The following is a 14997-nucleotide window of genomic DNA, read 5'->3' as shown; positions in this document are numbered from 1 at the left end:
CTTAGTTAATTTATCCATGTCACGGGCTTTCGATGCTAAAGAAAACTTCTGCTTTCGTTGACGTCTAATGCTTGTGTTGTCAAACTAAAGACAGCCATTCTGAACTTAGTACCCCCACATAATCAAGATTAATACAATGATAAAACAAGGCAAACACGGAGATGAATTGGTTGGCCAAGAATCATCCTTGAAAGGATAAGGTAGAAATCGACCATGCATTTGAACCGACCATTTTACTTCTTGCAAAAATAAAATTGTAATATCAGTTAATGCAGTCTCAGTTGATGCAGCCAATATTTCTCCTCCAAAACTAGAAACCATTTTAAACGTTTCTGTACATGTAGGTAGTGTCTATGAATGAAGTGTTTAACATGCCCGTGATAATGCATGATCTAGCGAAGTAGTTGTCTCTCCGTGAATAAACACGAGTGATTATCTTGAGACCCATTTATCTGGGTCAGGTAGACCGACTGCTGCAGGGGTAAAAACCTGGGGCAAGGGATATTTACCTACTAGAGCCCGGGCAGGTAAGTTGGTGTCAATTTCATAGTTTTTAATTAAAAATTTTGCATTGTAGTGAAACATTTAAAATTATTTATTTTTGAACACCGGTGACACTGTTCTAAATATCCACCTGTTTAAGGTACAAAGTTCATAAATGTGCCAACTTGTTTCTCATTTCTTAGCCTTCTCCCTGAATATATTTCAGTTAATGAAACGGATCATTTGCTGCAAGTATTTATTATTTTATTAAGAAATGCACGTCATGCATTTAAAAAAAACTTCAGTTTTTGATGCATGTAATGTATAATGTTCTTCATTAATATGTGAATATATGTGGAACGAAATTAAGTAAGAATTCTACATGTTATCTGTGTGAATACTTATTTCCATTACTGTGTTAAAATGATACAGCATTTTAATGTGTTTTGACATCCACGTTGCAGTCAAAATGAAATTGCATACTCGGAATCTTTGCATATAAAACCCTTAAAATTGTTTTATTTGTTGCATACATTTTAATGTATTTGTGAACTATTACCGTTTAGTAATGTGTTTTCTTATGTGCTTGTATTATATTTCGGCCAAAATAAAAATAATAATTAAGCATGGAATTTTTCATAGCTTGCAACTAAACATAATAAATGCATGTATGCATGTTTGCTTCCTTTACCTTTAAAAAAGTTAGATTAATGATCTAACATGACACATGTTTCACTTTATCCGACATGCTTGATTTATTAATCAATATTTAGCTAGAGAATTCAGCCTACTTGGACTTGTAACATGTAAGATAGGTAGAACTAAGCAGATAATAAAGCCCCCCCCCCCCTTTCTACACGCTTACGAGCAGTGGCTAGTCCGTTATCTCTGACAACCAGGTATTCAATGATAGTGTCACTGAAGGACAAGAAATCTATCCTTATATAATTCCGCGTGTACGATATGCGTTTACAAGAAACTGTACGTTAAAATGTGAATTTAAAAAAAAAACTTTTCCTAAGCATGCACTTCATTCACAGACCGTTACCATGAGTAAAAGAGACATGAGCGTCGGGACGGACTTCGACTTGGACACAGGTCTCCAAGAACAGTCCTACAGCCAACCAAAGAAGAAAAAGCCCGAGTACCCGTATGTACCTAAGGGTGTCCCTCTTCAGCTTCCTCCGTGCCGGATCTGTGGGGGGAAGGCGTCAGGGATCCACTATGGTGTTAACAGCTGCGAAGCGTGCAAGGTATTTCTTCCTTCTACATGTATTTTAGTAGTCGTTTGAAAGGTCAATGACCGGTATTGACCGGTATTCGTAACCATTCACAAACACTGGCAATGGATGTAATTTATAATAGATGCAAATGGTCCATTTTCGGTTGTATTTTTTTAAACTAAACGCTAAGGGTGGCGCCAAACACTTTGATACAAGTAAAAAAAATCTTAACACTTTGATTTGCAATAAGCATGAAAAATAAGAGCATGTTTTTAAAAAGACGTTTCGTTATCTACTTGTAACACATTAAGAAATTTCAGTACTTTGATTGGGTATGAATGATACTTAAAGTGTGTTTCTTTGCAGGGTTTCTTTAGGCGATATCTGCTACGAAAGGAACCCTACAAGTGTAATCACGGCGGAAATTGCGCAATAACAAATCGTCATAGGGGCAACTGTTCCGCTTGTCGAATGATGAAGTGTCTTGATCTAGGAATGTCAAAAGAAGGTTATTCAACTTCCTTTCTATAAAACTCAAACATAAGTGTGAATACTAGTTAATTGCAGGAAAATTAATTATACTCATTTGCATATTGACCAAAAAATAAATAAAGAGTGAATACTAGTTAATTGCAGGAAAATTAATTATACTCATTTGCATATTGACCAAAAAATAAATAGTATTACATATTGAATTTATCATGCGTCCTTTCTTGTATTCTGTGTGTAGGTATTCGACAGGGTAGATACACGCTTACAGAAAGAACAAGAGCCATCATGGAAGTCAAGCGTTTGCAAAACCCAGAATCGCATTTCGAACAACAGACCTTTGATATAGTCAGTGCTGCCGTTTCTCGGAAAAACGCCGAGAAGACCACAGCGGTTTTACTTGAAGAGTCAATGTCCTGTATGCAGATTCCGATTTCTCCAGACTGCAACAGACAACAAGCGCTGTCCGATATATCAGACGAGCGATCTTTGGCAGACCGCTTGTTAGATTTTTCTAGTTTCCCCTTGCACAGTGTATCGGACGAACTCACTGATCTCCTCAATCCGGACTGTTTTCTAAGCGAGGACTCTGAAATGTCCAGCGCCGTAAACATGCTTTTATTGGACACTAACCCTCCTCCTAAAACGTCACCAGAAATAGAGGCTCAAGTATATTTATATGATGACGTCATTGACAACTTAGCAGAGGCATTAAATGACATGCTGCCGCATTCTAGTCAGTTTACAGATGATGAAATATATGCCATACTAAAAGAAGGACACGTGAGTATTATTTTAATAATGTCATGTTCTCTTTGGTGGTTCATACATGTATGATTGCAGCAAGCATTTCAGAAAAAAAGGAATAGCCTATGTCAACAATAATACCCTTTCATGTCCATCGCTATTGTCGATCGATCAGAACGATACACAGAAGGAAGAACCAATTCTTTTATATATGGAATTTGCTACAGCTATTGGAAGTCTAATGTCAGTTCTTGCTGTCACGAACACAAAATAACGCATGCATTGTTACCTCAAAAGTGTGAAATAAGACAAAAGAAAATAAACATGACTAAACACGGTGATTCGCCTTTGTCAATAGCTGTATGAGCATAATCATATATTTCTTAATATATTGATGAAATTAATTGCATCAAATGGGACCAAAACTTTGAATTTGTATTATAGGACAAATACTATATGAAGTCCGAAGTGTTTGGTCCATTGAACGCTTTGTCCCCTGAAGAGTACAACGCAATTTATGAGAAGACACAGATTGATGTGGATGGAAGAAAGCAACATTTACAATTCAACAAAGGAACCTTAGATAATATGATCAAGAAATACGTAAACTTTTCCCATGCAATTCCTTGTTTCTCGGATCTTCCTTCCCAAGATCAAGCAAAGCTACTGAAAGGTACGAATAGCGATCGAATGTAAAAAATACGGCAATTTCATTGGTACATCAGTAGTCAAAAAAGCGCGAAATATTAAATTTCATTCGTCTGTAAATATATGTGTATGGCTAGTGATTCGTTTTGTTTTCAGCCTCTAGATTTGAGTTCTTTATGCTTTTGGAGTATCGGTCCCTTAACCCTGACCTTGAAATGCTACAAACCTACTCTGGGGAGGTATTCCACCTGAACGAGGCTTGTATATACGTACCTCGGGAAATGATGAAGTCATGGCTCGAATTTTCTCGAACCATAAGGAAGCTGGAACTCACTAATAAAGAACTCGCCGTGACGCTAGCTGTGGCATTAACTTTTAGGGGTAAGAATGGATTTCTCGTTTCTCCTGCTTCTCTTCCTTCTTCCCGCCTCAGCTTAAATGTTTGCTTTACACTCACGTTATCATTCAGATAGGCAACACATGTACAGAACAGGACATCCCACAGTATACAATACCATCACAAAATCAAGCTTTAATTAGAGAATGGATAAAAAAAATATACAGAATTTTCCTCATTTTACTCAGTTTCAAAAAAAATCGTGGATACGTTTAACAGTCTGAGGCATCAAGGTCATCAATAAAGTCATCAAAACAAGTCATTTTTTCTTCCTCATGATCTTTGCACTAGCTTTAGTTTTCATGTCCAGGGCTGAAACCTCTCGCTCACTCTCACACTTCTTCCTTGTTTATCCTCCATTTACAGACCGCTGTAGGTTAGAGCAGCCATCATTTCTCGAGCAAATTCAGGATAACTTGGTGCGCATGCTCTACTACCTACTGGAAGATCACCACGGAGAAGAATTCATGGTTGCCTTTTCACGAATTATTAGCATGTTGACAGGTCTGAGAAGCCTGACAGAAAATTACTTCAGACAGTTCAAGACGATTTGTAAAGACGATCTGATCAAGCAGGAAATGCCTGAACTTCTTGGGTTTCTGTTTGATGAATGATCTGGTACTTTTGTGTTTCTATGGACCAAATATATATGTGGTGTCTGGTATCATTAAACATCTTTAGAGTGTCTTTTATCTTGATATTTAAAGTTTGTAACCTCCATATTAAGACCATTAAGGCATTAGACAAAGAGATATCCAACGAAATTGGTAGAAGTATGAAATATAATTTAAACCAACCAATAGATTTTGTCTATGTTCATATACATGGTTTTCAGTGTTTCAATGATGGTCATGTTCAGGCATTCCTCTTTGAATTTGGTGTTTTTCATTGTTTTCAAAAATTGTTTTGAGCCTTGTTTGGTAAAATGGATGAAATATTATTTTATTAACAGCCATATCTTTACATCTACCAAGTTTTATTCCCTCTATTTCTTGCGGAAACTTATAGTTAATTCATAGCTCTATAGAAACAGCCAGACTAAAATCTACACACCCCGTTTATCGATTGGTCGAAATCTACAGCGGCTGAAACTGACAGGACGGATATCGACACTCCCTGTTTATCGATTGGTCCAAACTTACAGACCTAAGAAACATCACGGACTGCACAAAATAATCATGATGGTGTCAGACTCAAAGTCTCACAGGAGGCGGTTTGGCTGTTTCTTTTAGCTAACGTACTAATGTACATAAACAGTAATTTATAGTTAACTAAAATTACTTTTCTTAATCGATAGATCAATTAGTTAAAAGAAAGATGTTACATAATATAAACAATAAAATGCTTTCTTTGGTGATTCATGCGGGTTATGAAGGTAGCGATCATTGCAGAAAAAATTTACATAACCCGCTAACGCGGGGTATGTATTTTTTCCGCAATGTCGCTACCTTCATATCCCGAATGAATCACCAAAGAAAACATTTTATTGTTAAAATGAATACACGAAAAATCTATTTCTTCTTCGTTTAAGTGCATATTCTATCGTAATACAAGACATCAAAGTTCCAAAAAGACAATCAAGCATTCTTTTAACACTGTGTGTCTATAAACATGATAAATATTGAGATCTCTCCTTGCAGATAGAGACACGCTTTCGAATCCTGGCCGCGTGGAAGAAATTCAAGAGGACATGATAACTACACTGTTCCATGCTTTAGATTCGCGGCACCAGACGAACACGAGACGACGCTTTTGTCAAATCATTGACATGTTCACCAAATTCCGGGAGTTGACTGAGGGCTATATGAAAGTCTGTCAGTCAATAAATGCAAAAGTCACACAAGCAAATCTACCTGAAACGCTACAGTTTCTTTTTACAGGATGGTAGAGAATAAATTGTACATGTACATATATTATGTTGACTGCATGTTTCACACGTAACCATTTTTTTCTCATGTACATAATCGTACCCAAGTTATCTACAATTTATCATTTAATGCAGCTATCTGTATATACATGTATTTTACATGGATATGTAGCTTTGACTGTACTGAATATAAGAAATAAAGATATACATTATTAAACACATGTATATATAAGTCGTTGATGGTTTATTTCATTTTTCACGGCCGACTTTTTTTTTTACTTAAAGTGCAAACACATGTGAAATTGTCTTATTATTGCATTAATTCAGCGTCAGTCAAACGAGAAAAGTATGTTAAATGCAGTCCCCGAGTCCCTCTATCTGTGACCAGAGATAAGCTGTAATAGTGACCTAGACCCTGGTTAACCACTGGCAATAGATAATTAACAGTACAGTTATATGTAGATGTATGAATCTGTAAACATTACAAGTCTGAGAGCATTCCTTTACAAATGATGGAAAAACAAGACAGAGAGGAAACTAGTGTATTAAAAATTTTATTTTGAATTGTATGGGGGAAAACAGGACAAGGAATTGCTAACAAGATGAGCAGACATTGACTGCTAAAACTGATCTATGTTGAACATTGTACAGATCAAGTCATTCTTTTTGTCTAGACTTGGTTTCAAATAGACCCTGTGTACTTCCAAAACATGGCAATATACATGTTTAGACATAACTTTTTTATATTTTAAAGCAGAAATCGTGCATAATTCACATAAAATGTAGTAAAATAAATCAATACTTGTTTAATTGCAAACTACGGCTCTTTTCTTAAAATGCAGACAATGTTACATGTAAGTGGGTAGTAAGAAAGAAAAAACGGAAACTTATATTTGAAAGTGGTTTGGTAAAGTTTAAGAATAAATGGTCCCCTTTTTAATCTACCTTTAGAGGTGAGAATCCTTGTCAGTACAAATGATCTTGTTGTAGAACATAGATATAATATATATATATCATTGTACATACCATACTGGAGTATGAAATGTAAGTGTAACATAATTTTTATTATTCATAAATACATTAAATACAATCTTTCACCCTTTGACTCGCAGACACACTTTCAATTTTCTCACATTCACACTCGAAACTTAATCTACAATCACTTAAAAGAACTTACAACGCATAACAGAGATTTAGACAGACACAAAAACATCTAGCACAAGCATGATATTTTTTTTGCTTACTAATCTATACATTAATGTTTCCTTTAGTGCAAAGAAACAACATTGTTCAAATGATTTTGGAATGGTAGCTACGATAACAATTTAGCATGAATGCTACAACTTACTTAAATACATTTGTAACCCTAAGGATTTCATGAAAATGGACATGATTTTTGCATCTCTCATGCCCTTAAATTTCATCACTGTAAACAGGAAAAAAAATCCAACAGAAACCCTTTTCAATACATTAACAAACACAATTTTCAATCTAAATAAGTCTGTTTGATTTAATATTAGAACTTATATGCATCATAATCCTATCAGGCATGCAATAAAATGACCAAAAAACGTTTCTTATGATAAAACTCTTCGAGGAGAGATGTAAAACTTTCATATAAACTATAAGATACACAAAAGTACTAACACAGTATCCTGGAGTAGTAGCCCTGGGGATCACAGTGTTATCACTCCACATTGCACGGTTCTGTGGACTCTTCTTGTCCACGTAATGTCATTTATATGTAACTTCTATTTACATTTGTACACATATTTCCACACAGTACAGCAAGGAGGAGAAAACTTCCAACACACTGAGTCTGAGCAGTATTTTAATATCTTAGTAGTTGTTTAACTTTCAAACATTTACTCTTTAAATGGATTTCCATGCTAAAGGTTAAGAAAGACTAGTGAAGCAAAAGGCTATTGTATTCACAACTTATAATGCAATATAGTACATGTATTAATTTTCTGGAATTTGCAAAAAAAAAAATGCTACATTTTAAGCACAGTGCGTTAAAATTGATCAAAAGAAAAAACTGTTAAATCATTTAAACAACACGCCCTGTCTATTAAAAATTAGTACTTTCTGTAAGTCAAAAGAACACACAATTTGGTAAGATTTTGAACTTTTCTGTTAAATTGCATTTAGAATTCACAAATTACCATATAAATTTGTCTTTAAACAAGCATCTGGTTTCAAATTGCTATTAAAGTACTCAAAATAAAAACACCCACTAATCTTTGTTAAACTCAGCACTAGTAGCACTAATACAGCCAAAAGACAAAATCTTGATGTGTGGAAGCTAATGTTGTTCAAACACATAGTGAATTTACAAATGTTGCAATGGTAATCACGAAGCCCCTGTGACCAGGGAATGATAGGATGTGGCGGGTGGCGCCATCATTGGCTGTCCGAGTTGTCTTCTGACGGTTTGAGGGATGGCGGTGGTGCCGCTTCCTTGTGATGTTGCATTGAGTGGTGCGTCTGTCGCTTCTCTCCAGCAACAGCCGCTCGCCGGGCTTTGTCCGCCCGCCGGAAAATCGTTATTTCCTGAAGAAAAAGGGATATAATGTACTTGTACTTATCCAGATAAAAACTATTATCCTATACAGCTTAGAAGGTAATGATATTCAAGTTCATGCACTATTGATAATAATTATTCTATCAGTCTTTCCTTAGTAATTAGTAAGTTGGTTATAAGATGACATGGTGCCTTTATTGATTAATGACCAAAGACATAATAACAGCTTAAGTCAGGTACACAAAACCTTCTTTGTGTCAGCTTTAACAACAGAGCAAGTCAATGCATGGTCTAAAAAGGGCAAATATAGGCAAAGACTCGGAAGAAAAAAATGCTAGTCATAATTCTACCTTGAAATGTTTTCACGCATATTGTCATTTTCAAGTTTTTAAAACCAAAGAAAAAACTATAAACTAAATATAAAAACATTTGATTTTGATCATTTTTTTTCTTGATTATCCTTGACATCCAGGAAGAAAAGGGAGCAACTGTTATTTGTAGATGATCCTCACCTGTTGTTTGAAATATCGTCTCTCCTCTTCATCCACCAGGACCAAGTTGAGATAGTATCTGACTGAGAACTTTTTGTTTATATCCCTCATTGTTGGTGTCAGCTCATATCCACTCAGAAATAAGCGGATTGGTATTGATTCGCCTACATGAGATGTTATATCATATTCAAATCATAAGAGTGAGCACATTTTACCAGCAGTAGGGGTTATTTTTAATCTTCATATATTATTGAAATTTGAATAATCCATAAGTACATTAAAGGAAAACAAGCATGTAACACATGAGAGAGAGAGAGAGAGAGAGAGAGAGAGAGAGAGAATACCTCTAACTGGGGCTCCATCCATTATTTCATATTTTGCTATTGTTTCATTTTCATTATAAGTATTGGGACCTGAAGAAAGCAAATACATTTTTATAATCAAACTTATTTTTTCATATCCTGAATTTGATTTGAATAGAGAAATTATATGTTTCTTTAATCTTTCTTTCCATATAATGCTTTACTTCAAGTAATACTGATAGACAATTTATTTTGATGAGACTTAATGTAAAGATACATGTATATAAATCTATGTACAATGTGCCTACCATGCCTTTAATAAAACTTGCACAAAACAAAAAATATTTTTCTTAAAAGAAACAAATGAAATTAAATAAAAGCAATTCTGAAATATGAGCATTTAACATTCTAACAGATTATTATTTTTTATTTCCACAATTGTTTATAAAAATAGAGGATTGAATTTATTATTTTTTTTTTAAGTTTGCATAAATCTCAATTGAATGACAGCTTCTTTCAAAATAACAAAAACCATATATTAATTGTCCAAGTTATTTTCCTTCTTGCTTATAGATTTACATGCAACAGTAAATTTCAATTCACTTTTCTTCTTGGTTTATAAATGTAGGTCCAAATCTTGTCATGTATTTCACTTTTATATAACGAAAATAGTAGTCTCCCGCCTAATTTTTTTTTTTTTTCAATATTTATGAAATTGAAAAAATATTTCAAAAGAACGTATCATTTGACATCTGAAAATGCACACATGCCTCTCAATATGACCTACTGGTACGTATTATGAATTTTACATATTTCTCACTGTTTTTAGGAATTTAACTACTTAAAACGTTGATGACTTCAAAACAGAATTACATGTACATGTACCTCCTAAACAGTAACACAAAAAATCATGCAGTTTCTTGAACAGTCATGACAAAAAATATTTTATGAAAATTCTGTTCAATTTGAAGAGGAACTTGAGAAAGAACATAAATGCTGATTGCGTTCTGTAGTGAGAACAAATACCTGTTCCTGTGCTCTCTCGCTTGATAATTTGAATTTCCATATGCTTGATTTTAATTCGTACTAATAAGAAGTATATCTTTCCAACAATAACATCCTTCAAGTGGTACCTGTGTAAATAAATCCGTCAAAACTCAACATAAACAAAACCAAGATTTCAAAATCAAATCTAAAAATTCATTATCAAGTTGTTTGTCCCTCAAGTAAAAAGATACCAATCGTGAATGAATTTATTATGTATTTTAATCATTATTCACTACACTCATCAGAAAATTATGAAACAAGCATCTCACAACTTTCTGATGCCCTTTTTAACGAATTTCAGAGTGGCCAAACATCATTGAGGGATAGACAACACAAGCATGAATTTTTTCCAATGAAAAAAATTTGTAACAAAATATAAAATGCGATCAAACACTCGAAAAAGCACCAACCATTGCAATATGCCAACCATCAACAGAACTTTAAATGTACAAGTAATAGGAAATCAAAAATCACGACATGTAGATACATTTGGCATAACCCAGTGTATACAGGCAAGCACTTTGAACTTCCGATAGCAAATCAGTCTAGTTTTGAAAATTGAAACTAAGATTTTCTTCAACTTGAGGATTTTAAAAGCCGTGGAAAAAAAGGTGAAGCTAATATATACAAAGATTATTTCAAGAGGATTGTGGAGAATTTGGTGGGCATTATTAATGTGGTACACGTCTCTTCCCACAAAACTGTTAGATTTGCTATCAGAGTACGAACGTTGTCAATAAGGCTTGTAGAGCGTTCACATAAAGGATCACCTGCTCCCGTGGTTTCTCGCCTCACTATTGCCAGTTCCATGTAACGAATTTTTATGCGAACCAGCAGAAAATATATTTTCCCAACAATTACATCCTTTAAATGGTACCTCAAATGTGCATGAAGAGAAAATATTTCTTGGCATTATTTGGTAACGATTGAATAAATCACGTTTTATCACAGATTTTTGGCAGGGTTGCAAGTAAATACATGAAGAAAAGCTTATGGGTCAAGTAGTTTTTCAACTTCACATGTTTTATAAGATGATATTTTTGACACTTTATTGTTCAAATTCAAAAGATGGAAAACATTGAAACGTCTTATCTAATATGAGTTAGGAAACAGTGTACATCAAAATTAAAGCTTACAAAGTTTTATGTACGACAAACATATATTGATGGAACATATTAGAAAAAAAAAACCTTTTTATTTTCATTTTTGGCAATTCAAATTCATATGATATTGCCAATTATGGTCATATGGTTTAATGTTACTCAGAATAATGTTGACAATACATTGTATTATTTTAAGATAAATGAAATTTTCCAACAACTTATTGTGAATATTTATTTCCGTTTTTGATGACTATCACAAAAGTTGTCACTTACTTGGATTTATTATATTCAAATTCTATATGTAGACAGTCTTCTATGCCGACCTCCATTTTTATGCTGCTGTTCATTTCTGGGTACTGTGATAATGTGTGCACAATAATGTCCTGTTCTTTGACAGAGTCAGACAAACGTTTCACTATAGTCACTCGTAAGAAGTACCTGTTAATGAAAAAATACCATAATAAACAAAGGATAAAGATGAAAAAATATCCATTCCCTATGAAAGTTGAATATCTATCTAATAATAGAATTTATAATGCATTGTTGCTCAAATGACATTGTCCTTTTAAAATTAAATTACAACATGCTATTATCATTCAACAACTTGATGCAACAATGGAACACAAAACTTAATACAGATATCTAAAATAAAATTTGTTTTAAATTCTGTAAATATATTCATAGATATGACATCTCTTATTTTCAATCAATCTGACCCCATAGCATCAATCCATCAAGTCTATAAACAACGTACCGTAACCTCACATTGGCACCCGTGTATGACTCGTACGGCTTCTCAACCTGTTGAAACTCAAACCCATAGCTTGTGTTTCCAGTGATCTCCCCTGGCCGAGCAAGTTCTTTGACAAGGGAGGTAAACTCATGGTGATTTCCTCTGTCATAGTATAGTTCTGAAAAAAAATATTTTTGTTTTATAAGGGAAGAGTACTATTTGTCTTTGAAAACATCAAACAGTCATGTCGTACTGACATACAAAACATACAGAGCACCTCCTTTTCAGGGTAAAAGAAACTAAAATGATAAAGTTTACCTATCTGTCCTATAAACTCTATTTTGATGCCCTGATGCTCCATTTTACTGCCAGCTTTTTTCATTGTAACATTCACCTGAAAAATGATTCACAAAATGATGGTTTTTGGGTTGTGTTTTTTTAACTAGTAGATGACATCAATTCTAAATTGCACTTGTTTTCAAGGCAATAGTATATATATATATATATAAAGTTCTCTAAATACAACAACTGCTTGGATTTGATTTTTTTTCCATCTTAATGATACATAGTAGATCTAAAATTATTCAAATGCAAAAAATTATCATCTAAATTATGTACATGATTATTGAAGTTTATAAGGTAACGAAAGACACAAAACAGTGAGACATAACAAAAGATTTAACTTCAGAAGGCATAAAGTAATATGCACAGCTCTAATTATACAGATACAATTGATCTGCAAAACAACAACTTCCTATCTTGAAAACTGTAGGAGGAGTTATCTGACGACAGGGTTACCCTTTTGGCAGCGCCTGCCCTGCCACTCATTTGTCAATTTCACCATTTTAATAACCAGTTTTCCCTTTAGAAAACCCATTTATAAATTAATAAATGAAAGTTTTGAAAGATATAAAAGCACAATTACCTTTCCAGCCACAGTTTCTCCATCGTAGTACAGAAGATGTTTTTCCTTTTTCCCATCTTCTGTTTTTATTTCAGCAGTTTTTCTACTATCTTGACCATCTAGCACAATTTCAATGTCGGCACTGGGGCCGAATCCAAAAAAACTCTGAAAATATGATTTATAATCATCACAAAAAAGTAACGACAAAATCTCTAGATTTAGCTGTACAACTTAGCTCTATAAAAGATTAAACAGCTGTAGGAAATAGCTTAGTTTAGCTCGTCAAAAACCCCTTTTGCAGTTTATCAAATTACCAGTATGAGGAAAGGTTGCCTAAATGTACACCAAAATGAACCTATACTATATAATAGTGATAACATTTAATTCTGTGTGAACTTTTTCAACTTTTGCCGCACGCCCTTATCGCTTGACTGTTGCATTATTGTAAGCATAAAAACACATTTATTTTAATAGTTCTAAATGGTTTGATTTCTTCAAACGTAAATATATAAAATTATAAACAGCATGGTTGAAAAGTTCACAGGGGTATGAACTTGGTTGGCATCAAATTACTGAAAATTACTTCCAAAATAGTACTTATTTCAATGCATTAATAATAGTGTCACATTATTTATAAGAGTACAGTGTAATGTTACAACCTCAGATAATTAATAACATCCGAGGAAATTCGAGCTGGTAAAATTATAGTTATTATCAGATCTAATATCAACCTATCACTTCCAACCAATTCCTTTACAGGTGAAGTTTTGATTTATTGTTCCATAAATTGCAAATAATTTGCATAAATATTACATATGATAAGCTATATTGATTCTTTATTATTTTCTGTCATGTGATTAACTTTTTGCTTGGCATACCACCCACCACTGTAAAGTTGAATTGTATACACATATCATGTGCAACAAAGATTCCAAATACATTATTTTTAATTGTAGATATGTCTAAGATGACAAAATATTGCATTTACTAAGTAAGATAAACAAAAACAATACCATTTTCTAGTCCCCTCCTCCTCCGTCGTTCATCGACTGTAATGGCGTCAAAATCTCGCGGAAGTGAGATTTCAACTTCATCATCTTGTTGAACAATATTGATAAAATGAAAATAAAGGTCATGAAAGGATATACATATTTTTTTAATTTCTAAAAGGTAAGCGATACTTTATAAAAATAATGTGTAACATCTGCTCATTCAACAGTCATCAAAAACCTACGGAGGCCTTTGAGGGTCACCATCGCGTAGAGTGATAAGTGTGCATGCACGGATCTAGAGGGGGTGTCGTGAGGTTCCGAAAAACTGAAATATCCCTCGGACCTCCCCTGGATCCGCGCATAAACGCTGCTTGATTAGTATTTGGTTGAGACAATTGAAATATTGCAGGCCGATGCATGATATTTCACCATTTTAGGAGATATAGATATGATCAAGTTGAAGCGTGGAAATTAACAACAGTACATTGTAGATCCTTGTGGTAAAAAGCCCTGCCTTGTTAATATTTAAAGATACCGTATATCATTCAATATCGATGAGCATCATTATAGCTATAACGTTAGAGAACCATGCATTTAAAAATTCTAACATGTAAAATAAAAGTCGCCGTCATATATAGAGGAAAAAAGTCAAAATAATGACAAGCTATATACAACCGTTTGCTTTTAAATAGCTTTTCCATATTGAAATTGATCAAAACTAAAAAAAAAAAAAAAATAAATAAATTTAAAAAATACAAAAGAAAGAAAATTCACTACGGCAAATACTAGTATATAAAATATAGGAAAGTGTCAAATTTGGCCCTTTTCCAGCACGTTCATTTTAGTTTTAACAAAAAGTAAAAATCGTTATGTTTTGAAATATCCCCTTAAGGCATCATAATTACTGTATATATGTTACTGTATATTGAATGGTGTTTAACCTAATTTACAAGTCTTTAGACTGGTAAAGAAAGATTTGGCATGGAAGAAGCAAGCACAGGAAGGCTCAATCACAGATGCAACATTAGGAAATAGACCAGGATAAGA

The 14997-nt window shown here is 33.7% G+C and overlaps 2 protein-coding genes across 5 annotated transcripts; one reads left to right on the top strand and one right to left on the bottom strand.

Annotated features, from left to right (window-relative positions):
• The first annotated feature begins 241 nt into the window (after positions 1 to 241).
• On the top strand, positions 242 to 6089 carry LOC105331182 (vitamin D3 receptor). 3 transcript variants are annotated; one of them, XM_011433268.4, is made up of 8 exons: positions 242 to 527; positions 1524 to 1736; positions 2073 to 2214; positions 2437 to 2978; positions 3387 to 3615; positions 3747 to 3971; positions 4354 to 4605; positions 5628 to 5767. In XM_011433268.4, exons 2-7 carry the CDS (start codon positions 1533 to 1535, stop codon positions 4599 to 4601), a joined length of 1590 nt encoding a protein of 529 aa, XP_011431570.2. In that variant the 5' UTR covers positions 242 to 527; positions 1524 to 1532; the 3' UTR covers positions 4602 to 4605; positions 5628 to 5767. The 3 variants fall into 3 exon arrangements, with proteins under 3 accessions (XP_011431570.2, XP_034307510.2, XP_065940815.1); XM_034451619.2 differs by lacking the exon at positions 4354 to 4605 and having other exon boundaries at positions 248 to 527; positions 5628 to 6089; XM_066084743.1 differs by lacking the exons at positions 242 to 527; positions 4354 to 4605 and adding an exon at positions 716 to 735 and having other exon boundaries at positions 5628 to 6089.
• A 303-nt stretch (positions 6090 to 6392) lies between these two features.
• LOC105321295 (vacuolar protein sorting-associated protein 26B-like) lies at positions 6393 to 14124 on the bottom strand. 2 transcript variants are annotated; one of them, XM_034451639.2, is made up of 9 exons: positions 13972 to 14124; positions 12980 to 13123; positions 12373 to 12448; positions 12076 to 12232; positions 11595 to 11759; positions 10989 to 11095; positions 9214 to 9282; positions 8891 to 9033; positions 6393 to 8407 (listed from the first exon to the last, which is right to left on the bottom strand). In XM_034451639.2, the coding sequence occupies exons 1-9, from the start codon at positions 13972 to 13974 to the stop codon at positions 8258 to 8260; spliced, it is 1014 nt and encodes a 337-aa protein (XP_034307530.1). In that variant the 5' UTR covers positions 13975 to 14124; the 3' UTR covers positions 6393 to 8257. The 2 variants fall into 2 exon arrangements, with proteins under 2 accessions (XP_034307530.1, XP_034307521.1); XM_034451630.2 differs by lacking the exon at positions 10989 to 11095 and adding an exon at positions 10198 to 10304.
• Positions 14125 to 14997: the final 873 nt, after the last annotated feature.

This window comes from Magallana gigas, chromosome 5 (genome assembly GCF_963853765.1).
Source record: "Magallana gigas chromosome 5, xbMagGiga1.1, whole genome shotgun sequence".
NCBI lineage: Eukaryota > Metazoa > Mollusca > Bivalvia > Ostreida > Ostreidae > Magallana > Magallana gigas.
The sequence above is the reverse complement of the archived record's forward strand: the minus strand, read 5'-3'. Positions and strand labels throughout refer to the sequence as shown.

Bases quoted from the DNA above. Each gene is read 5' to 3' on its own strand.
- LOC105331182 (XM_034451619.2), top strand. From the start codon at position 1,533: ATGAGTAAAAGAGACATGAGCGTCGGGACGGACTTCGACTTGGACACA. The intron at 1,737-2,072 runs GTATTTCTTCCT...GTTTCTTTGCAG, and splicing joins ACAGCTGCGAAGCGTGCAAG to GGTTTCTTTAGGCGATATCT. The intron at 3,972-5,627 runs GTAAGAATGGAT...CTCTCCTTGCAG, and splicing joins TGTGGCATTAACTTTTAGGG to ATAGAGACACGCTTTCGAAT.
- LOC105321295 (XM_034451639.2), bottom strand. The intron at 12,233-12,372 runs GTAAACTTTATC...ATTTTTTTTCAG, and splicing joins AGAGTTTATAGGACAGATAG to AACTATACTATGACAGAGGA. The intron at 11,760-12,075 runs GTACGTTGTTTA...TTTCATTAACAG, and splicing joins GGTGCCAATGTGAGGTTACG to GTACTTCTTACGAGTGACTA.